Raw genomic sequence first — 24,626 nt, 5'->3', positions numbered from 1 at the left:
CATCCCAGTCCAACGCCGGCATCTCCACATCATCTTTATTAGAGGACCAGGCTACTGCTGCATAACCTGTTCCCATGCTCCAGTGAAGGCTGAGATGAAGGTGAGTAAATTCCAAGGTGGTGGAAGCACTTCCAAACTGTTGGATATGTCTACAAAGCAGCGATTTCAGGCTGTCAGAATGAATCCTATAAGCACAAAACTCTCACTGAAGCTGGCCTCAAACATTGCAATTTCTCCCAGCCTGTCAGATTGTTCAATGTGTCCATGTTGTGGTCCTGCTTTGTCGGCCCCAGTGAGTTTCACAGAGATCGGGGAACACATGTCCTGGCTGTTAAAGCCTGGACGCTGGGTTGGATTCTCAGTTAACTGCCTCTTTGAATATTTTCATTAATCACCTGACCACTCCTCAAGCATTCCATAACCCGCCTGAGTTAAACATGAAAATGGGCAGGTTTCCCAACCCGACGCCATCTTTCAGGACTTTGAATTCCCGACCACACCCGAACATGTGCCTTCTCTTGGCAGTTAAAATGTTGACCAACGTGGGACAGAGGGAGAGACAGAAGGAAAAAGACAGAGGGTGCTATTCCATCGCATGGGCAACCACAGATGCATCCTGTCTGTCCACAAAACCCTCCTGCGACCAAAGGGCAGCGCCGGCCCTAGGGTTGCTGGCGCCCCGGGCAAGCTGAACTTCTGCGCCCTTGGGGGGGCGGGGCCGAGGGGAAGGCGGGGGGGGCGGACCCGAGGGGGGGGCGGGGGGGCGGACCCGAGGGGGGGGCGGACCCGAGGGCGGGGCGGACCGAGGGCGGGGCGGGGGGGCGGACCCGAGGGGGGGGAGCGGACCGAGGGGGGGGAGCGGACCGAGCGGGGGGGGGCGGACCGAGCCGGGGGGGCCGCCCTGGGGGAGGGCGGCCACCGCGCATGCGCTGGTTGGCACCGGCCCAACTGCGCATGCGCGGGACCCGAGTCTCTGGCGCCCCCTAGCACATGGCGCCCCGGGCGACTGCCCGAGTTGCCGGTGCCTTGAGCCGGCCCTGCCAAAGGGTATGCATGTGGTTCAGTGGAGAGCAGCTGACCATGGCCCCAGGTCACTGCACATGTGGAGGTTGCACATTCTCCCCGTGTCTGTGTGGGCCTCACCCCCACACCCCAAAAAATGTACAGAGTAGGTGAATTGGCCACGCTAAATTACCCCTTAATTGGAGAAAAAGAATTGGGTATTCCAAAATTTTTTTTAAAAGGAGGGATTTGCCTTGTTAGTTGTCAGAGCGCTTTCCGCTCCTTAACTCTCAAGTATCTCCCCAGAGGATGATTAGCACACTGCATGACCAGCAAAATTTGATACCTGAACAAGCAGCCTGTAGTCTGGGAGTGTCAGCACCATAATATAATAATAATAACCTTTTATTGTCACAAGTATAAAGTTACTGTGAAAAGTCCCAAGTCACCACATTACAGCACCTGTTTGGATAAGCTGGTATGGGAATTGAACCCGTGCTGCTGGCCTTGTTCTGCATCACAAACCAGCCGTCTAGCCCACTGAGCTAAATCAGCCCATTGAAGCAGCTGCCAACAATCAAATACTATGAGCAGGGCTTCACCACTGAGGACCCTCCTGCGACCAAAGGGTAAGTATCTGGATGAGTGCAGTGAGCTGAGCATGGCCTCCTTAATGTTCCTGGCACGGGTCTGGGATCTAGGGGTTCCTGTTGTGACCAGGGGTGAGTGTGCAGAGCAAAGTTTTCTCGCACACCTAGCTTGCTGGACTGAGAGAAGGCTGGACAACCATGTTAAGAGTGGGGGAGGCTTGGAGGATTTGAGGGTCCTGGAATGGAAGCCCTAACTGATTGTTGGTCTCCCTCTTTCCCCAATTCCTTCCAGACAAAAAATGTTTGCAGGTATGGATCCCATGGAAGCCGCCCTTACTGAACTTGTGGCAGCCAAGGTAGGCAGACACCAATGACGGCAGCAATGCAAGCATAAACTGGAGGTGGCAACACATGTGCAGGGGCCACTACACACCCTGAAGACCCGGCCACCCATCAGGCTAAGGAGGGGGCCAGAGAGGAGGCCAGCGACGGCCGTAAGTGTACAGGTGATGTTGGTCCTTCCATGAGCTGATGGACACCATGTGTCGCAGAAGAGTCCATCTTAACAGACAGACAGTGTGGTACCTGTGCCACGCCCTCGTGGACATGTCATCCCATGGAGGGGGAGGGGTCCCGCTCCCAGTGGCTGTCAAGGTCACTGCAGCCCTACACATCTATGCCATCAGGTCATTCCAGGGCTTGAGCAGGGACCTCTATTGCATCCCGAGGGACCTGTGTGGTATCTTGCAGTCATCAGTCCGCAGGTGCATCCTGGAGGTGACAGATGCTCTGTATGCCCGGGCATCAGACTACATCACCTTCGCCCTGAACCAGGCCCACCAAGACGCTCTGGCTGCAGGATTCACGGCCATTGTCAGGATCCCCAGGTCCAGGGGGCCATCGATGGCATGCATATCACCTGGCGAGCACCGAGGCAGAAGGGGTGCCCTATATTAACAGGAAGGGTTCCACCAAGTGAATATTCAGATCATGTGCAATCACCGCCTCAGGTGTGCACACACGTGTGGGCCCACCACCCTGGGACTGTACATGACAGCTGCATCCTGAGACACTCAGAGACTCCCGGTGTTTCAATGAACACTCTGGGATGGCTGATTGTCTCACAGGGGTCAAGGGATACCCGCTGAGGTCATGGCTGATGACGCCGGTGTGGAGTCCAGAGACGAAGACAGAGACCCGATACAATGAGGCCTACATTGCCACCCATGTTATCGTTGGGCGGTGCATCAGGCTGCTCAAGATGTGGTTCCGATGCCTTGACTGCTCTGGCGGTGCCTTGCAGTACCACCTCCCAGAGGGTCTACCGCTTTGTTGTAGTCTGTTGTGCCCTCCACAATCTAGTACAGTAGTGGGGCGACATGCTGGAGGAGGAAGAGGTGGAGGGACATGTGGCCTTGTCTGAGGAGGGGGAGGCAAACCAGGAGGGGCTGGAGGACAGCGCCGAGGAGGATCCCAAGGATGGGTTATGGCTAGTCGGCAGGGGAGGGGGGCAGGGAGCCCTCTGATCCGGATGATAACTTGGAATGTGAGGGGGCTGAATGGGCCGGTCAAACGGGCCCGGGTGTTTACGCACCTGAAGGGGCTGAAGGCGGATGTGACTATGCTCCAGGAGACGCACCTGAAGGTGGCTGATCAGGTTAGACTGAGGAAGGGCTGGGTAGGCCAGGTGTTTCATTCGGGGCTGGATGCAAAAAATCGGGGGGTGGCGATTCTGGTGGGAAAAAGGGTGTCGTTTGAGGCGTCAAAGGTGGTGGCTGACAGTGGAGGGAGGTATGTGGTGGTGAGCGGCAAGTTGCAAGGGGAGCGTGTGGTGCTGGTGAATGTCTATGCCCCAAACTGGGACGATGCGGGTTTTATGCGGCGCATGTTGAGCCGCATTCCGGATCTAGAGCCTGATACTGGGGGAGACTTTAACACAGTGCTGGATCCCCCATTGGATCGATCCATGTCCAGGATGGGCAGGAGACCCGCGGCGGCTAAGGTGTTGAGGGGGTTTATGGATCAGATGGGAGGGGTGGATCCTTGGAGGTTCGCGAGGCCGAGGGCCAGGGAGTATTCTTTTTTCTCCCACGTGCATAAAGCCTATTCCCGGATCGATTTTTTTGTTCTGAGCAGGGGGCTGATTTCGAGGGTGGAGGATGCCGAGTATTCGGCCATAGTCATTTCGGACCATGCCCCGTACTGGGTGGACCTCAAGCTGGGGGAGGAGAGGGACCAGCGCCCACTCTGGCGCCTGCAGTTGGGACTGCTGGCGGATGAGAAGGTGGGCGGGCGGGTTCGGAGGTGTATCAAGAGGTACTTAGAGGCCAATGATAATGGGGAGGTCCGGGTGGGGAGTTTGGGAGGCATTGAAGGCGGTGATTAGAGGGGAGTTGATTTCCATCCGAGCCCATAGGGAGAGGGGAGAGCAAAGAGAGAGGGAGAGGTTGGTGGGGGACATGGTGAGGGTGGACAGGAGATACGTGGAGGCTCCGGAAGAGGGACTGCTGATGGAGCGATGTAACCTTCAGGCCAAGTTCGACTTGCTGACCACCAGAAAGGCGGAAGCTCAGTGGAGGAAGGCACAGGAAGCGGTGTACGAATATGGGGAGAAGGCGAGTAGGATGCTGGCGCATCAGCTCCATAAGCGAGACGCGGCCAGGGAGATTGGTGGAGTGACAGATAGGGGAGGCAATGTGGTGTGAAGGAGGGTGAACATTAATGGGGTCTTCAGGGACTTTTATGGGGAATTGTACCGGTCCGAGGCCCCGGTGGAGGGTGAGGGGGAATGGGGCACTTTTTGGACAGGCTGAGATTTCCGAAGGTGGAGGAGGGACAGGTGGAGGGGCTGGGGATGCCAATTGAGCTGGAGGAGCTGGTCAAAGGGATAGGCAGCATGCAGTCGGGGAAGGCGCCGGGGCCAGATGGGTTCCCGGTCGAATTTTACAAAATGTACGCAGACCTGCTGGGTCCCCTGTTGGTTAGGACCTTTAACGAGGCAAGGGAGGGGGGGCTTCGCCCCCCCGACTATGTCACGGGCGCTGATTTCCTTGATCCTTAAACGGGACAAAAACCCCCTGCAGTGTGGATCATATAGGCCGATCTCATTGTTAAATGTGGATGCCAAGCTGTTGGCGAAGATCTTGGCCACAATGATAGAGGACTGTGTGTTGGGAGTCATTCATAAGGACCAGACGGAGTTTGTGAAGGGAAGGCAGCTGAACACCAATATACGTAGGCTTCTGAATGCCGGCGGTAGAAGGGGAGGCGGAGATAGTGGTAGCATTAGATGTGGAGAAGGCCTTTGATAGGGTTGAGTGGGGGTACTTGTGGGAGGTGCTGGAAAGGTTTTGGTTCGGGGAGGGGTTTGTCTGTTGGGTGAAGCTGTTATATGAGGCCCCGATGGTGAGCGTAGCCATGAATAGGAGGAGATTGGAGTACTTTCGGTTGTACCGGGGACGAGACAGGGGTGTCCCCTGTCCCCCTTGCTCTTTGCGTTGGCAATTGAGCCCCTGGCCATGGCGTTGAGGGAATCGAGGAATTGGAAGGGTCTGGTGCAGGGTGGGGAGGAGCACCGAGTGTCATTATACGCAGATGACTTGTTGCTATATGTGGCGGACCCAGTGGGGGGAATGCCAGAAGTGATGAAGATTCTTAGGGAATTTGGGGGCTTTTCTGGGTACAAGCTCAACCTGGGTAAGAGTGAGCTGTTTGTCGTGCACCCGGGGGATCAAGAGGAGGGGATTGGTAGGCTCCCACTGAAAAGGGCAGGGAAGAGCTTTCGGTACCTGGGAGTCCAGGTGACTAGGAGCTGGGGGGCCCTTCACAAACTTAACCTCACTAGGTTGGTGGAGCAAATGGAGGAGGAGTTTAAAAGATGGGACATGTTGCCGCTGGCGGGCAGGGTGCAGTCCGTCAAGATGACGGTGCTTCCGAGGTTTTTGTTCCTGTTCCAGTGCCTCCCCATCCTTATCCCGAAGGCCTTTTTTAGGATGGTCAATAGGAGTATTACGGGATTTGTATGGGTGCATGGGACTCCGAGGGTGAGAAGGGTGTTTTTGGAGCAGGGCAGGGATAGGGGGGGGGCTGGCGTTGCCCAACCTCTGTGGGTACTATTGGGCTGCCAATGCAGCGATGGTGCGTAAGTGGGTAATGGACGGGGCAGGGGCAGCATGGAAGAGGATGGAGATGGCGTCCTGCGTGGACACGAGCCTGGAGACGCTGGTAACGGCGCCGTTGCCGCTCCCTCCAATGAGGTATACCACGAGCCCGGTGGTGGCGGATACCCTCAAAATTTGGGGGCAATGGAGACGGCATAGGGGGGAGGTGGGAGGCTCGACAGGTCCTGAGGAAGAAGCAGTGCTCCGAAAGCTAGTGTTTGAAACAAACATGTTGGACTTTAACCTGGTGTTGTAAGACTTCTTACTGTACTCTAATAAAGAACAACAGCAGCAGCTACATGATCTGGACAAGTTGAGTGAGTGACAGACACAATGTAGCTAAATGCGAAGTTATACACTTTGGTGTGTAAAACAGAAAGGAAGAGCATTATTTAAATGGTGGTATATTGGGAAGTGTTAATGCACAAAGAGATCTGGGTGTCTTTGTACACCAGTCAATGAAAGTGGAGAGGCAGATTCAGCAAGCAATTGCGAGCGCAAATGGTATGTTGGTCTTCATTGCAAGAGGATTTATTCAGAAGTAGTGATGTCTTACTGCAGCTGTACAGGGGCTTGGTGAGACCACACCTGGAGTATTGCATACAGTTTTGGTCTCCCTACGTGAGAAAGGATATACTTGCCATAAAGGGAGTGCAGCGGAGGTTCACTGGGCTGATACCGAGATTGGCATTACTCCTATGAGGAAAGATGGATCGACTGGGACTGTAGTCACTGGAGTTCAGAAGGATGAGAGGAGATCTGATTGAAACACATAGAATTCTCCGATTTTTAGGCTATGTCCTGAAGCCAGTGTGGGAATGGTGGCGTTTTACGACCGAACATTTGGCGCAAAACGGTCGCCGATCCTCTGTTTGGCTGGGGGTTAGCATGTAATGGGGGGGGGGGGGGGGGGGGGGGGGAGGGGAGGGGAGGGGGAATGTAATTTGACATGAATCCAAGGTCCCGGTTAAGGCCATACTCGTGTGCGGAACTTGGCTGTCAGTTTCTGCTCGGCGATTCTGCGTTGTCATGCACCTTGAAGGTCACCTTGGAGAACGCTTACCTGAAGATCAGAGGCTGAATGCCCTTGACTGCTGAAGTGTTCCCAGACTGGAAGGGAACATTCCTGCCTGGCAATTGTCGCGCGATGTCCATTCATCCGTTGTCACAGCGTCTGCATGGTCTCACCAAAGTACCACGCCTTGGGACATCCTTTCCTGCAGCCGATGAGGTAGACGTTGGCCGAGTCGCACGAGTGTGTACCGCATACCTGCTGGGTGGTGTTCTCACATGTAATGTTGGTACCCATGTTGATGATCTGACAGTACTTCCCCGGAGCGGAAAAACTGAGAAATTTTCTTTGCAGCCTTCAACACGTCATCAATGAAGACGAACATCTTGCCAAAGCCATCCCCACACCCCCACTACTTGCCTTCAAACAGCTGCGCAACCTCAAACAGACCATTGTTTGCAGCAAACTACCCAGCCTTCAGGAATACAGCGACCACGGCACCACACAACTCTGCCATGGCAATCTCTGCAAGACGTGTCAGATCATCGACATGGGTGGGCGGAGCAGGAGAATCCAGCCCACAGAGTCTTCATTGATAGAGTGCATGCTGTCATCACGCTTACACCCTGTGATTGGTAAAGAAAACTGGAAGTAGGATGCTAATGCTCATAACCGAGTTCAAGAAATGCAACAAAATCCATTTCAATTGACAACAGATGTCCGACCATTACTTCACTCCCGGATTTGTGCAAGTCTATTCAATTAAGATTCCACTTATATTTCTTCGCTGGCGCGATCAAATCCCGAAAAGCAGATCGCCATGATGCAGCATGGACACTGAAAGCCGGGAAATCCCGCTCTCGGCTTGCAACACCTCGTGAGATCCAACGCTATCTCACGAGACATTGTAATGGGCGGGATCACGTTTCAGCAAATCTGCATTTTAGAGCAAGGCAGAGAGCCTCATTCTAATGTCCAGATTTCAACGGTACCTGAGGCTTTGGAATTCAACCCTTTCATCTCACGCACTCACGTGAGCGCCATTTAGCATTAGTCCCCACAAAAGGGGACCGACAGAATGGCAGTCGTGCGGGTGTACCAGGGGATCGGAGGCCCCAGCTGCATGTCCTTTGGGTAGGATGGTGCCCTGGCACTGCTGGTGCCACCTGGGTACCCAGGCAGTGCCAACCTGGCACCTTGGCTGTGTCATCTGGGTGCCATCCTGGCACTACCAGGGTTCCCAGGTGGCACTGCCAGCTGGCATAGGCATTGCCAAGGTGCCAAGTTGGCATTTTGTGTGCATTCGATTGGGCCAGGGTTGCCCGGGACTGCTTGCTATAATGGGGAGTTCCGGTGAGCGGAGCACCCCACTGTACAAAGCGGGGCTATGTTGCGGTGAATAGTCTTGTGTTTCTCGGCACTGAGAGTGCTGGGAGACACGCAGCTAAACGCCCGTGCTGGGGGACTTTTTTCCCTTTTGGGAGAATCATCCACTCTGAATCTCACTGCCTCTCCCTTTGTCTCTGCCTCTCTCTTTCACTCTCTCTCTCCTCGACCTCTCTCCCAATGTTTCTCTTTCTATCTCTTTCCTTTTCTTTCTCTACACCAACATGTGATATCTAACATGGAAGTTTTTGGACGCCTGGATGCTTATGTTCCTCAAACATCTAGTCAAGGAAATCTTTCATTATCCATTGACCATGATTTTTACATCCACCTCTTAGATTCTCATTGAAGCAGCTCCTAGCCTACTGCAATATTATTTTATCTTCAAAGTCCTGTTCCTCTCTCTTCCCTTGGGCTTTGCACTGATTCACATCACTGGATTGTGCCAGTGTGAGGTTTGTTCAGGTCACACTTGCAGGGTCTTCACCAGTTAAATTGTTTAAATAGTTAGCAGAAGGATACAGGATCTTCTTTTCCAGGACATTGTACTTGGAAATCATCACGGTGCATGCTCCACAACCTCCGCCGCCACAACCATACTTAGTTCCCGTTTGCCTGACTGATAGAACACAGGTCAAGGGTAAATCGCAATCAAGGTTGGCACTTTAAAGATACTTCCCGCAAAAAGCCTTGGGGAATCTAACCAGACAATCATTCTTTGATGTACACTGGAATAGCGGATCTAGGTACGTGCTCTGGTCAGTGGACGCTATATTTAATCCAATATTTGATACCAAGCTCCTGCTTGGTAGATCAATTACTTCAGTTATCTGCAGAAACTCGAAAATCTGGAATTATTCTCCTCAGAGCAGAGAAGATTGGACAAATAATGAAAGGTGTAGATAGGTTAGATAGGGAGAAACTGTTTCCACTGGCAGGAGGGCCAATAACCAAAGGGTGTTTGGAAAAAAAATCAGGTGAAATGAGCAGATTATTTTTAATGCAGTGAGTTGTTCTGCTCGAAAATCCGATGCCTAGAAGGATTATGCAAGCAGATTTAATCGTAACTTTTAGAAGGGAATCAAAAATATTTGAAGGGAAAAAACTTGCAAGATTTTCGGGAAAGAGCAGGAGAGTAGGATTCATTGGGTTTAAGATCCTGAACAGGTTCGATGGGCCAAATGAGAAACATCAGGTGTTCTGCCCTTTCTCCCTCTTATGTCAGTTTTCACACTGATACCCATGGCTCTCATGTGAGGGAGGTGACCAATGTCAGAAGACTGTGGTGCTGGGGACCTGCTGGAGGTTCAAGCCTGAAAAGAATAGAATTTTGTGAGGGACTATCATCTGAGGAGAAATTGACTAGGTTGGGATTGTTCTCACTGGAGTTCAGAAGAAAAAGGGTGATCTCATAGAGACTTATAAAATTCTAACAGGACCAGACAGGGTAGATGCAGGGAAGATGTTACCAATGATGGGTGTGTCCAGAACCAGGCGTCACAGCCTGAGAATTCAGGGTAAACCATTTTGGACAGAGATAAGGAGACATTTCTTCACACAAAGAGTGGTGAGCCTGAGGAATTCATTACCACAGGAATTGGTTGAGCTAAAAGTTTGAATATATTCAAGAGGTGGCTGGATATAGCACATGGGGAGAATGGGACCAAAGGGAGAAAACAGGATTAGGCTATTGAGTTGGATGATCAGCCATGATCGTGATGAATGGCAGAGCAGGCTCGAAGGGCCAAAAGGCCTCCTCCTGCTCCTATCCTGTATATATCTATGTATCTATGTAAGGATGTCAAGGCCAATATAAGCCCAGGTTGGAAAATTGAGTTGAGATTCAGATCAGCCATGATCTAATTGAATGGTAGAGAAGGTTCAAGGGAACAACTAGAAAGATTCTAACCATTTCCCCTGGCTATCTAATATTATTGCCATCATTGAGTTCACCATCCTGGGGATCACCGTCGACCAAAACCTCAACTGGACCAGCCACGGAAGTGACGTGTCTGGAGTAATTACCTCCTTGCTCGGCAAAGCATCATTCTTACTTACCATAACAACAACTTGATATATAGGACTGTATGTTTCAGCCGCCCGCCACAAGATTGCCACGGACAGGACGGGGACATGTAATGGTCCGTTGACCTCAGGTGGGAATTTCAAGTCACCGGGCGGGCACGGCCGAAACAACCCACCCATAACATAGCAAACACAGGGCAGCACAGTGGTTATTACTGCTGCCTCACAGTGCCAGGGACCCGAGTTCAATTCCAGCCTTAGGTGACTGCATGGGTACCTGCTGGGCGCTCCGGTTTCCTCCCATAGTCCTGGCAGGAACACTTTCAGGTGCTAGGCTGGCAGTACCCATTCTGGGGATCAGGCTCGGGGGTGCCCTGCCCTTATGAGGTGGGGTGAAGGGGGCTCGAGGACCCCCAATAGATGGGTTGGGGTCTGGAGGTTGCAGCGGAGGGTTGAGATATTGGGGTGGTGTTTAAAAATGGCGGTAATGAAGGCGATTGAAATTTTAAACTCCTCCAAAATTATAATTTCTCTCAGAGCTTCATACGTTTGGTCTATTTTCAAAGCCCTTATCCACCTATCAAAATGACTCTGTTTGACCCTTTCAAACTATATGTATGTTTGACCAGGTTATTTCCTTAAATTTACAAACCTTTGTCTGTAGACTTCAGGCACTGGTTCATATGCACCTGTTGCACGTTTTACTATGGGCGTAAAACGCGTTTATTGGAGTGTATTAACACGCCTCCGAGTTCGACGTGTGCTTAACACTACTAGGCTCTGTTCTATGTAATTATTTAGCTCTGGAGTCGCCAGTTGCCGTATAGACAACGTCACAAGTATTCCAAGGTCAAGTTCAAAGTAATAAAGACGATACACCGATTAGTAAAGTTCAAACGATCAATATTTATTATACAGTTATAATAAATATTCATACACACACTAAGAGACTAAGCTATAACTAAACTTAAGTGAACAGAATACTTATCTAACAGGAACAGGCAAGGTCAGAGAACGAGGCCTTCGTCCTGGTCTTGTACTGCAGCCTTCAGCAAGCGTTCTGGTACTTGGGGGTCTAGTGGGCTTGGATCGCGTAGCGAGCGTTGAACTTACGGTTTCGGCGGCTGGTGCTCAACGGCTGGAGTCAGGATGCAAGATGTCAGTCAGAGCCGGAGCACGAGTTTTAACAGACCGGGCTCTGTGGGGAATTTGCTTTTATACCCCTCTCTAATGTCCTTGCCCCCTTCTAGGCGGGCTCTACCTTTCGGTACCGATTGGAGCGTTTCCAAACGGCTACCTTCGAATCCTCCAATGCGGGGGCTTCCCTCGATGTTGGGGGGTGGTTTCGATATTCTTTACTCTGGTGCCATCTTGTTTGCACAACCAATTAAGTGTTACATTGAGATGGAAATGTTGCCATTGTGTGTGCCTGGATCTGGGCTGCCTCATCAGAATGTTAAGCGCTTTGCCATTAACACCTTTGGCTTGGAGATCTGCACCTGGCCAGAAAACTGGTTTGCTGCTTGCAAAATGCTAATTAGTTGAGAGCAGGCTGTCTGTTCTCACTAAACAGGCTTTCCCTGCTGTCTTCCATTTTAGTTTGGCTCAGTGTCCATTTTGCGTGGCCAGCATGGCTACACACCCAAGTTGAATTTTGTCACTCCTCATACATCCCATGTATGCATCCTCTGATAGTGATGCAAACACTTCACTAGCTCTACCTACCTGTCTTGTGGCCATTTCATTTTTGTTTAGCCACCCTCTCAAATGAAATGAAAAAGGCTTCTACATCCTTCTCATCAAACCTTGGCAATGCTTAGACATATTTCAATAGATCCCCACCAAGCCGTCGACTATGATGCTCTTGCTCACTGTCCTCATCACTATCCTTGGACTGTACATTTCTCTTTCCCTCCGCCAATTTTAACTGACTTTCACGTTTCATAGCCAGTTTCTGAAGTTCAAAGTCTCTCTCTTTTTCTTTTTCGCTGATCTGGAGCTCCCTTTCTCTTTCTTTTTGTTCTGCTCGGGCTATTCATTATTTTTCCCTTTCTTCTCTCTCCTTTTCTTTTCCCCTGATCTGTACCTCCCTTTCTCTTTCTTTTATCCTCATTTTGTATTGAAGCTGCTTTAATTATTTTTCATGTTAAAGCTGCTTGATCTGTGATTGAATTCTTGCCATTTCCAATGATTCTGACTGTGTCTCAGGTAATTTTAAATGCTCAGTTACCGCCGCAATTAACTCTTCTTTTCATATTTTGTCAGGCCATGTCAAGTGCAATGTTGTTGCCAAATCTAAAAGCCTTTTTTTAGTCTCCGTTTGTAAGGTACCGCTTGTGACCTTCTCCACCCCAAAAACTTCTGAGCCTCTGAAAGAGCCATTGTCCACAACACGCTCCCTATTTAAACTTGAATTTAACACCTGAAAAGTAAACACAAATATGCTCACCCCTCACTGTCTTTAGGTTCACTAAGCCGACCCAATCACCAAAGATAGACTTTTATCCCAGACGAACCCCCAATTTTGTTATGGGCCAGGGTTTAGAAAACTCCAAATTATTTTATGGAGCTCACCTGACCTATAACTGTTTATTGGTTTTGGCTACAATGGGTGCAAGAGCCTGCCTTTCACGTGTTATTCAACAGAGTTCTTAGGTACTTTTAATCAAAAGTCAAGCTTTATTCTACAAATTTAGTTAACATTAGTATAAACACACACAGTAAGAATTTTTTTCAACTACAAACATATAGACCCCACACAGCTACAATAATCTATGTAAAACCCTAAATGAATTCCCCCCTTAACTGTTCAAATTCAATAACAAAATCCAAGTAAAACCAGAAACCCTTTTTCAAAGGATTGGCCCAGCACATGGCATTCTTACTGGTATAAAACTTGTCAGTGATACTCTGTTCCCCTTTTCAAACAGCAGGTTTGAATTCCTTCCAGAAAGCAGTTATTTATTTGAAGTTATCAAGCAGTCTGGAAACAGCTTTTAAAATGAAGATAGAGAAACACTTCTTTCAAACTGTGCAGTTTAAAATCAGTCCAAACTCAAAGTGAAAATAAAAGCTCACAGAGACACAGCCCAGCTTCACCCACACCATGACATAACTGAAGCCATGTGATAAGACAAAAATATTTCTTAAAGGGGTACTCCCATGACACCTTTTAAGAAGCTCCTGAAAGCCCACTTCAATGACCAAGTTTGGTTATCTGCCCCAATATCTCCTTATGTGGCTCTGTAAAATTTTGTTTGATAATACTCAATCCTGTGGAACACCTCAATATGTCTTACTATCTTAAAGGTGAAACATATTTTATTTATTGTTCCATGGAATGTTGGTGGCTCTGGCAAGACCAGCATGTTTTCCCCATCCTGCATTGATTGCCCTTGAACTGAATGGCTTGACATGCCATTTCAGAGGACAATTAAAATTCAACCATGTCAGCCACAATTCAAGTTATTGTGATGCTAAATAATATACTTTCTTTTGTTCATTGGTGCTAATTTGTGTAAACTGTGCCCTTTTGAAGAAATGCTACAGCATCCAGTTTATAAAACAGTGCCTCGTTGATTTGACGGATGGACATTTCTGAAGTTCTGGTGTCCATACATGATTGTGCCACAAAGTGAAAGGATACGAGTCCTCCTGAGATAGGGTAACAGCATTGTCTCCGGGTCCGCATTCTGTTCTCTGACCTGCAAACATAGAGAGGGGGAGTGACAGTGGGAGTGAAGTGGAGGGAGAGAGAGAAAGAGGAAAAGAGATAGGGAGAGAAAGAGAGGCAAGTAGGAGATTGAGAGAGAGAGTTGGTGAGAGGGAAGGGGAGAGAGAGGATACATGGCAGAAGGAGAGAGCAGGAGAGTGACAGAGGGGGAGACAAGGAGAGAAGAAGAGGCAGACACAGGATAAGAGAGGGAGATGGAGAAAGGAAGAGAAAGGGTGGGCAGGACAGAAAGGGAAAAAGAGGGAGGTGAAGGAAGGGAGATATAGAGGGGATCAGAGAGAGGAAGTGACATTGAAAAGGAGCGAAACAGAGGAGAGAGAGGGAAGTAGTTGGAGAGATGAAGAGAAAACACATGAATGAGTCCAGACATTGCATGAATGATCTGAAGAGACAGTGATCTTCCCCACCATGAACTTCCTCCCCCGGCTCTGGCATCAGAACTTCACCTCGGGCACTTCAGCAATTCTGAAGCTGCTTTGAAGGAAAACTCCCAAGATCGATTTCTTCAAAAAACGAATTACATCAATGTCCTTTCCCCTTTTCTCTCTAAGGTGCAGATACTCACAGAGGAGCGGTACCTTGTCATAAGCAGCATTCAAGGCTCTTGGTGTCAGTGGAGCTATTTGACTTTGGAAGGTTTTTTTAAAAAATATTTTTATTCTCCTTTTTCACAATTTTTCTACCGAATTTACACCCAACAAGCAGCACGGTAGCATGGTGGTTAGCATAAATGCTTCACAGCTCCAGGGTCCCAGGTTCAATTCCCGGCTGGGTCACTGTCTGTGCGGAGTCTGCACGTCCTCCCCGTGTGTGCGTGGGTTTCCTCCGGGTGCTCCGGTTTCCTCCCACAGTCCAAAGATGTGCGGGTTAGGTGGATTGGCCATGATAAATTGCCCTTAGTGTCCGAAAAAAAAAAATAAGGTTAATGGGGGTTGTAGAGTTACTGGGATAGGGTGGATATGTGGGCTTGAGTAGGGTGATCATTGCTCGGCACAACATCGAGGTCCGAAGGGCCTGGGGATTACCCAGAGCCATCTTCAACATACACAGCCCCCCTCCCCCCCGCACCCCACCCGCACCCCCCCCACCCCCCCGCACCCCACCCGCACCCCCCCCCCCCCCCCGCACCCCCCCCCCCCCCCCCCCCGCACCCCACCCCAACCCCCCCCCCCCCCCCCCCCCAAACTAATTTTCAATGTTATCCAGTTCTTGAAAGTGCATAATAATTAGTGCCCATGACTTGTAGAACCCCTCCAGGCTTCCCCTCAGTTCAAACTTAACCTTCTCAAGGGTCAAGTATTCCAACAGGTCCACTCACCACGCCAGGGCACAGGGTGGAAAGGCCGCTCTCCATCCCAGCAGGATCCGCCTTCGGGCGATCAACAAGGCGAAGGCTATGATATCTGCCTCCGCACCCGTTTCCAACCCTGGCTGATCCGACACCCCGAATATGGCCTCCCGGGGACCCGGGTCCAGCTTCACATGCATCACCTTGGAAATTACCCTAAGCACCTCCTTCCAGTACTCTCCAAGCTTTGGACAGGACCAAAACATATGAACGTGATTAGCGGCCCCCCCCCCTGCAATGTTCACACACATCTTCTACCCCTTCAAAGAATCGGCTCATCCTTGCCCTCGTGAGGTGCGATCTATGTACCACCTTCAGCTGTATCAGCCCAAACCTCGCAAACTAGGTGGAGGCATTTACTCTCCGGAGCACCTCACACCAGACCCCCTCCTCTATAACCTCTCCCAATTCTTCCTCCCACTTCGCTTTGATCCCCTCCAGTGGTGCCTTATCCTTTTCGAACATAGCTCCGTATACCGCTGACACTGTCCCCTTCTCCAGTCCACTTGCCGCCAGCACCTCCTCCAACGACGTGGAGACCAGTTCCTCCGGGAAGCTCTGTATCTCCTTCCTGGCAAAGTCCCGAACCTGCATATACCTAAACACTTCTCCCTGCTCCAGCCCATACTTCGCTTCCAGCTCCCTCAATCCTGCAAATCGACCCCGAGGAAACAAATCTTTTAGAGTCTTAAGTCTTAATCCCTTCTCTTCCCATTTCCGAAAGCTTCCGTCCCACCTCCCTGGCTCAAATCTGTGGTTCTTCCAGATCGGCATTTCCCTCGACCCTGCCCCCAACCTGAAGTGTTGGCGAAACTGCCTGCAGATTTTCAATGAGGCTATTACTACCGGATTCCCCTGAGTATTTCCCCGGAGCTATCGGGAGCGAGGCCATTGCTAGTGCCTTCAGCTCCGGCCCCCTGCACGAACTCTCCTCTATTCTGGCCCACTGGGAATCAACCCCTCTGACCCAGCTCCGCACCGTCTCCACATTCGCCGACCAGTAGTAGTACATCAGGTTCGGGAGACCCAAACCCCCTGCCTGCCTTCCCCTCTGTAGTAGCACCTTTCTCACTCTGGCCACCTTCCCTCCCCATCTAAACGTGGTAATCCTCCCCTCAATCTCCCTGAAAAAAGACTTTGGCAGGAAAATCGATAGGCATTGAAAAATAAACAGAAATCACAGCAACACACTCATTTTAACTGCCTGCACCCGACCCGCCAGTGACAGAGAGAGACCATCCCACCTCGCCAGGTCGGCTTTCACTCTCCCCACCAAACTAGTGATGTTGTATCTGCGAAGTCTTCCCCACTCCCGGGCAACCTGCACCCCCAAATACCTAAAGTGAGTCTCTGCCCTACGGAATGGCAGCCCCACCATCCCTGCCCCCAACCCCGGTTGAGACACCATGAAATACTCACTCTTGTCCAAGTTCAGCTTGTACCCAGAGAAAGACCCAAATACCTGCAGCAACTCCAATATTCCTCCTATCGACGCACTCGGCTCCGACACATACAGCAGCAAGTCGTCGGCATACAAGGACACCCTATGCTCTATCCCCCCCCCCCTCACTAATCCTTTCCATGCTCCCAAACTTTTTAATGCGATGGCCAACAGCTCAATTGCAAGCGCAAACAGCAGGGGGGACATAGGACATCCCTGCCTCGTCCCACGGTGGAGAGAGAAGTATCTCGAACTGATATTGTTCGTGCGGACACTCACCTTCGGCTCCTTATATAATAACTTTACCCAGTTCACAAATCTAGGTCCAATCCCAAACCGTTCCAGCACTGCCATCAGGTACCCCCATTCCACCCGATCAAACGCCTTCTCGGCGTCCAGTGCCACCACCACCTCTGTTTCCTTCCCTTCCGCCGGTGCCATAACGACGTTCAAGACCCTCCTAATATTCGAAAACAGCTGCCTCCCTTTCACGAACCCTGTCTGATCCTCACCTATCATCTTCGGGAGGCACCCCTCCAGCCTACCCGCCAGTACCTTTGCCAATACCTTTGCGTCATTAAAAAGTAAAATGGGCCTATACGACCCACACTCCTTTTTTTAAAATAATTTTTATTGAAAAATTTTGAATTTATACAACAATAACGCACCATAGTAAAATACCAAAAATAACAGTAATATTAACAATCATAAACATTCGCCCCACCCCCATGCACAACACAGCATTTTAACAATAACGCAAATTAACACAATATAAAGTTACAGAATAGAAACTACAAAAAGGAACCCCCCCCCCCTGGGTTGCTGCTGCTATTGACCCAGTTACCTATCTTTGCGCCAGGAAGTCCAGAAAAGGCTGCCATCGTTTATAGAACCCTTGTATTGATCCTCTCAGGGCAAATTTGACCCTTTCCAGTTTTATAAATCCCGCCATGTCACTGATCCAGGTCTCCACACTTGAGGGCCTTGCATCCTTCCACTGTAGCAGAATTCTTCGTCGGGCTACTAGGGACGCAAAGGCCAGGACACCGGCCTCTTTTGCCTCCTGTACTCCCGGCTCTACCGCAACTCCAAAAATCGCGAGTCCCCACCCTGGTTTCACCCTGGATCCAACCACCCTCGACACCGTCCCCGCCACCCCCTTCCAGAATTCTTCCAGTGCTGGGCATGCCCAGAACATATGGGCGTGGTTCGCTGGACTCCCCGAACATCTGGTGCACCTATCCTCACACCCAAAGAACCTACTCATCCTAGCCCCGGACATGTGGGCCCGGTGCAGCACCTTAAATTGGATGAGACTAAGCCTCGCACATGAGGAGGAAGAGTTGACTCTCTCCAAGACATCCGCCCAAGTCCCGTCCTCTATCTGCTCCCCGAGTTCCTCCTCCCATTTAGCCTTCAGCTCCTCCACTGACGACTCCTCCACCTCCTGCATTACCTTATAGATGTCAGACACTTTTCCCCTCTCCGACCCACACCCCCGAAAACACTCTGTCCATCGTCCCCTGCGAGGGCAGCAAAGGGAATCCCTCTACCTGTCGCCTAGCAAACGCCTTTACCTGCAGGTATCTGAACATGTTCCCTTGGGGAAGGCCAAATTTATCTTCCAGTTCCCCAGGCCCGCAAACCTCCCGCCAATAAACAGGTCCCTCAATTTGCTGATGCCCGCCCTTTGCCATCCCCTAAATCCCCCATTCTTGTTCCCCGGGATGAACCGATGGTTGCCACCCAGTGGAGCCTCCATCGAGCCCCCTGTTTCCCCCCTATGCCGTCTCCACTGTCCCCAGATTCTTAGGGTCGCCACCACCACCGGGCTCGTGGTAAACCTCTTAGGGGAGAGCGGCAACAGCGCCGTTACCATGGCACCCAGGCTCGTACCTTGACATGACGCCTCTATCCCTCCCTCGCTCCAGGAAAACCCTCTTCACTCTCGGAGTCCCATGCGCCCACACAAAGCTCAGAATACTGCTAGTCACTCTCCTAAAGAAGGCCCTGGGGATGAAGATGGGCAGGCACTGAAAGAGGAACAGGAACCTCGGAAGCACCATCATTTTGACGGACTGTACCCTCCCCACCAACGATAATGGCAGCATGTCCCACCTCTTGAACTCCTCCTCCATCTGATCTACAAGTCTGGTGAAATTATGCTTGTGAAGAGTCCCCCAGTCCCTGGCCACCTGCACCCCCAGGTACCTGAAGCTCTCCCCTGCCTGCCCAAGCGGGAGCCTACCAATTCCTTCCTCCTGGTCTCCAGGGTGCACCACAAACACCTCACTCTTGCCTAAATTTAATTTATAACCTGAAAAGGTCCCAAACTCAGCTAGCAACTCCATCACCCCCGGCATCCCTCCCACCGGGTCCGCCACATACAGTAAGTAACAGGTCATCGGCATACAACGACACCTATGTTTCTCTCCACCTCTCTGAATCCCTCAACGCCATCGCCAGCGGCTCGATTGCCAGTGCAAACAACAAGGGGGACAGGGGGCAACCCTGCCTGGTCCCTCGGTAAAGCCGGAAGTACTCCGACCTCCTCCTATTCGTGGCCACGCACGCCATCGGGGCCTCATATAGCAGCCTTACCCATCTAATGAACCCTTCACCAAATCCAAACCTCCCCAACACCTCCCATAAGTACCCCCACTCCACTCTATCGAAGGCCTTCTCTGCATCCAGCGCCACCACTATCTCTGCCTCCCCCTCAATCGCTGGCATCATGATGACATTCAACAATCTCCGCACATTCGTGTTCAGCTGCCTTCCCTTCACAAAACCTGTCTGGTCCTTGTGCACAACCCCTGGCACACAGTCCTCTATCCTGGTGGCCAGGATTTTTGCCAGCACCTTAGCATCCACGTTGAGGAGAGATATGGGCCTGTATGAACCACACTGCTGGGGGTCCTTGTCCCTCTTTAAAATTAACGAGATCAGCGCCCGCGACATCGTCGGGGGCAAAGTCCCCCCTTCCCACGCTTCGTTGAGTGTCTGCACCAGCAAGGGGCCCACTAGGTCCACAAACTTTTTATAAAATTCCACCGGGAACCCATCCGGCCCCGGTGCCTTTTCTGACTGCATCTGCCCGATCCCCTTAATTAGCTCCTCCAGCTCAATCGGCGCACCCAACCCCTCCACCTGCTCCTCCTGCACCTTGATGTACCATCGATTGCACGCGAGGCGAGTGATTTACCAAAGTCTGGCTTTAATTGACTAGAACACAGCTCTGCGATCGTCTACAGTGGAAAGGGACGATCGTCAGGCGTCTGAGCATTTATACCTCGTTAATAGAGGCGTGGTTAACTCAGCCTCTCGGCCAATCGGTCGAGAGGCACATGACCGACCAGGGCCAATGATAAGCCGACGTTCTGGCCCAATGGCAGACGAGTATGCAGATCATATCACCACATTCACCCCTTACGGAGCAGGAAGGCGGGGGGGGTGGTGTGAACGAGACCCAGGGTGGGGTGGGGGGGGGTAGAACTGGTGATATGAGTAGCCGTTGGGAGAATACTTTTCTCTCCGTACCCTTATCGAATTTGGGGGCTTGCCACTGGCCCAGACATAACGATATTTACAAAAAGAAAGTCCATGGGGCTGTAGAACTCTAGAAGGATTGGATCAGTCTTTTGGTGGTCCTTGACGTCCTGGCCGAGCGCCGCAGTGGAGGAGATGTCGTCGGATCGGCTGATGGTCCTGGAGTCCGGGAACGATAGACTTCAAGTAGTCTCCGTCACCTGAGCTGGCCGCGGAGACGCCATGGATGAGGGATGGGGAAGCTGAGTGGGGGGGGGGGGGTGGTTGTAGATGCTAGGAACACTTCGAGGCAAGTCAGCCAGAGTTGGAAAAGTTCTGCAGAGTTCGGAGTTTGCGGGCTGATGCGGAGGCATTCGGGCTTGATGCGGAACTCCATCTTCAAAGTCATAGTCAATTAAATTGATGTACCATCGATTGCACGCGAGGCGAGTGATTTACCAAAGTCTGGCTTTAATTGACTAGAACACAGCTCTGCGATCGTCTACAGTGGAAAGGGACGATCGTCAGGCGTCTGAGCATTTATACCTCGTTAATAGAGGCGTGGTTAACTCAGCCTCTCGGCCAAATCGGTCGAGAGGCACATGACCGACCAGGGCCAATGGTAAGCCGACGTTCTGGCCCAATGGCAGACGAGTATGCAGATCATATCACCACACACCTTCGGGAAAGAAAGCCCGTCAAGGAACCTCTCCATTCCCCTCCTCTCCCCAGTTGGCTCCGACCGGTACAGTTCCCCTTGTGCCTTCCTCCACTGTGCCTCCGCCTTTCTAGTGGTCAGCAAATCAAATTTAGCCTGCAGGCTGCGCCTCTCCCCCAACAGTCCCTCCTCTGGTGCCTCTGCATACCTCCCGTCTACCTCCAGCATCTTTCCCACCAGTCTATCCCTCTCACTCCTCTCGCTCCTCTCCTTGTGTGCCCGGATGGATATCAGCTCCCCACGAATCACTGCCTTCAGGGCTTCCCAGACCATCCCCACCTGAACCTCCCCCGTATCATTCACCTCGAGATACCCCTCAATACTTGCCTGGACCCTCCTACACACCTCCTCCTCCGCCAACAACCCCACATCCAACCGCCACAACGGGCGCTGGTCCCGCACCTCCCCCATCTCCAACTCTATCCAATGCGGAGCGTGGTCGGAGATTGCAATGGCCGAATACTCGGCCTCCTCCACTCTCGGAATCAGTCCCCTACTCACCACGAAGAAATCTATCCGAGAGTAGACCCTATGTACGTGGGAGAAGAAAGAGTACTCGCGTGCCCTCGGCCTCACAAACCTCCATGGATCCACCCCACCCATCTGGTCCATAAACCCTCTCAGTACCTTGGCCGCCGCCGGCCTCCTACCCGTCCTAGAGCTGGACCGATCCAGTGAAGGATCCAACACCGTATTAAAGTCCCCCACCCCCCATGATCAGACCTCCCGCCTCCAGATCCGGGACCCGTCCCAACATACGCCTCATAAAGCCCGCATCGTCCCAATTTGGGGCATACACACTAGCCAGTACCACCTTCTCTCTTGTAGCCTGCCCCTAACCATAACATACCTACCCCCCTTATCCGCCACCACCTCCGATGCCTCAAACAACACATTTTTCCCCACCAGAATCACCACTCCCCGGTTCTTCACATCCAACCCAGAGTGGAAAACCTGCCCCACCCATCCCTTCCTCATGCGGACCTGGTCTGCCACCTTCAGGTGGGTCTCCTGAAGCATTACCACATCTGCCTTCAGCCCCTTCAGATGAGCCAGTACCCTCGACCGCTTCACTGGCTCATTCAACCCTCTCGCATTCCAGGTGACCAACCGGATCAGAGGGCGTCCCGCCCCCTCCCATGTCGACTAGCCATAGCCCGTCGACTGCCCGCCCCAGGCCAGCACCCCCTGCCCGACCCAGTTCCCACGGCGACAACACCTCACCTCTGTCCCCCCCAGCCCCCACCAGCTCCTTCCTGACCCTACCAGCAGCAACCCGATATTCCCCTTTTCCCCCCCGTCCCTTCCCCCCCAGGCTAGGAACCCTCCCAGCCGCGAACCGTCCTCCATTGTACTTCCGTGGGTCAGCTAACTTCTGCTGACCCCGGAAACTCCCGCCAATAACCCGACCCCTCCCAAAGTGGGATCATCCCCCAATCTATCCCGCCTCCAGGCACCGCTCCAGCGCGGGGAAGAACCCGCCTCCCCCCGTCACAGTCTCCACCCCCAGCCCCGCAGTGCAGGAAACAGAGGAAAGCCCGCGCTTTCGCACTGCCCCACCACACCCTTCTGACGCAGCTCCCAAATACTAGCCCCACTCCATACCCCCAACCCGACATAGAATACAACAAACCACCCCCCCCCCCGCAAGATACACAACTCGAACAGTGCCTCACAGCAAAAAAAAACATAGCAGAACACCCCCGTAAATAACCATATCAAAATTGTAAAAGTACAAAAAACAAAGAGAACACAGCAACAGCAGAATCCAGCACTAAAATATTACAACCGACCCCACAACCCCTAGTTCAAGTCCAGTTTCTCCATCCGCACGAAGGCCCACGCCTCCTCCGGGGAATCGCAATAATAGTGCCGGTCCGAATAAGTTACCCACAGGTGCGCGGGCTGCAACATTCCAAACTTTATCTTTTGCCTGTAAAGCACCTCCTTTGTCCGATTAAATCCGGACCGCCGCTTAGCCACCTCCACACTCCAATCCTGGAGTACTACCCCATTCTCCCACTTGCTGCTCTTCACCTTCTTGGCCCAGCACAGCACACACTCCCGATCACTGAACCGGTGGAACCTCACCAGCACCGCACGCGGGGGTTCATTCTCCTTAGGCCTCCTGGCCAGCACCCTGTGCGCTCCCTCCAGCTCAAAGGGCAGATGGAAAGACCCGGCCCCCACTAGCGAGTTCAGCATTACAGCCACGTAGGCTGTCAGGTCCAACCAAAATCCGCAGGTTTTTCCGCCTCATGCGGTGATCAAGCTCCTCGAAGCGTTCCTGCCACTTCTTGTGGAGTGCCTTGTGCCCCTCCACCTGACTCACGAGGACCACGGCCTCCTCCTCTCGTTCAGTGGCCTGTGTCTGCAACTCCTTGATGGCAGCACCCTGGGTGGTCTGAATCTCTGACAGCCTTCTGTTTGTTTCCTGCAGAGAGCTCAGCACCTCAGCTTTGAAGTCTGTGAAGCAGCGCATGAGAGCAGCTAGTTGTTCTTGGGCCCAGAGCCTCCACTCCTCTGGAGCTGTGCCAGCGGCCATCTTAGATCCCTTCCCCCGTTTTTTCTGGGGAGCTGCTGCTGCTTTTTCCCCCTTTCCACTCCGGGTTCGAGTCATGAACTGCGGGGAATGTCGTTCAGCACACCTTCCCCCACCGGGAGACGTCAAAAAATTTCCGTTTTGGGCTCTAAAAAGAGCCTAAAAGTCCATTTAAACTGGGAGCTCCTAAATGTGTGGCTTCCTACGTCATCACAGCCACCGGAAGTCCCGGATCCTCATCCTTTTTAAGCAACAGTGAAATCGATGCCTGCCTCAAGGGTTGCGGCAGCACTCCTTTCCCTATCGCCTCTTCAAACATCCCTACCATCAGGGATGCCAACTTATACTTAAATATTTTATAATATTCCACAGGAAACCCATCCGGCCCTGGCACCTTCCCCGACTGCATCCTCCCAATCGCATCTTTTATCTCCTGCTCCAGTATTGCTCCTTCTAATGTAGCCTTGTCCCCCTCCCCTAGCCTTGGGTACTCCAACCCATCCAGAAATTCCAGCATCTCACGGTCTCCCCCGGGTGGCTCTGACCTGTACAACCTCTCGTAGAATTCCTCAAAAACCTTGTTAATCAGCTCCGGAGCCACCACCAACTTCCCGGCCCTATCCCTTACCTGAAGAATTTCCCTTGCTGCTACCTCCCTCCGGAGCTGACCTGCTAACATACGCCCTGCCTTGTCTCCATGTTCATAAACTGCACCCCTCACTCGCCTCAGTTGGCGCACCTACTTCCTGGTGAATAGTCGGTCAAAGCTCGCCTGTAGTTCCTTCCTCTTTCCCAGCATCACTGGGTTCCCATCCTCCGCATAACTCCTATCTGCCTCCAACATCTCATCTATTAGCCTCTGCTGCTCCAACCTCTCCTCTTTGTCCACCCTGGCCTTTAACAAAACTACCTCACCCCTCACTACCGCCTTTAGAGCCTCCCAGACAACTGCCATTGACACCTCACCCGTACAGTTGAATCTTACACATTCCTAAATTACCTTTTCAATTTTTTCACAGAATATGTGGTTCCCTAAAAGCCCCAAATCCAGTTTCCACCCCGGCCTCTGCGCTATCCCCTTCTCCAGTACCATATCCACCCAATGTGGCGCGTGATCTGACACAGCAATTGCAGAGTATTC

The 24,626-nt window shown here is 51.8% G+C and overlaps 1 protein-coding gene across 2 annotated transcripts in view; it reads right to left on the bottom strand.

Moving 5' to 3' along the window:
* The window catches only part of LOC119958476 (aldehyde oxidase 1-like), a 267,334-nt gene that overhangs the window by 227,493 nt on the left and 15,215 nt on the right, over positions 1 to 24,626 (bottom strand). For both annotated transcript variants that reach the window (XM_038787024.1, XM_038787034.1), the window contains exons 2-3: positions 13,822 to 13,879; positions 8,673 to 8,769 (exon numbers count right to left, since the gene is read on the bottom strand). In XM_038787024.1, the coding sequence (XP_038642952.1) occupies positions 8,673 to 8,769; positions 13,822 to 13,879 (155 nt within the window). The remainder of the gene's footprint in view (positions 1 to 8,672; positions 8,770 to 13,821; positions 13,880 to 24,626) is intronic.

This window comes from Scyliorhinus canicula, chromosome 2 (assembly GCF_902713615.1).
Source record: "Scyliorhinus canicula chromosome 2, sScyCan1.1, whole genome shotgun sequence".
In the NCBI taxonomy this organism is placed as follows: domain Eukaryota; kingdom Metazoa; phylum Chordata; class Chondrichthyes; order Carcharhiniformes; family Scyliorhinidae; genus Scyliorhinus; species Scyliorhinus canicula.
This window is presented reverse-complemented; position numbering and strand designations above follow the sequence as displayed.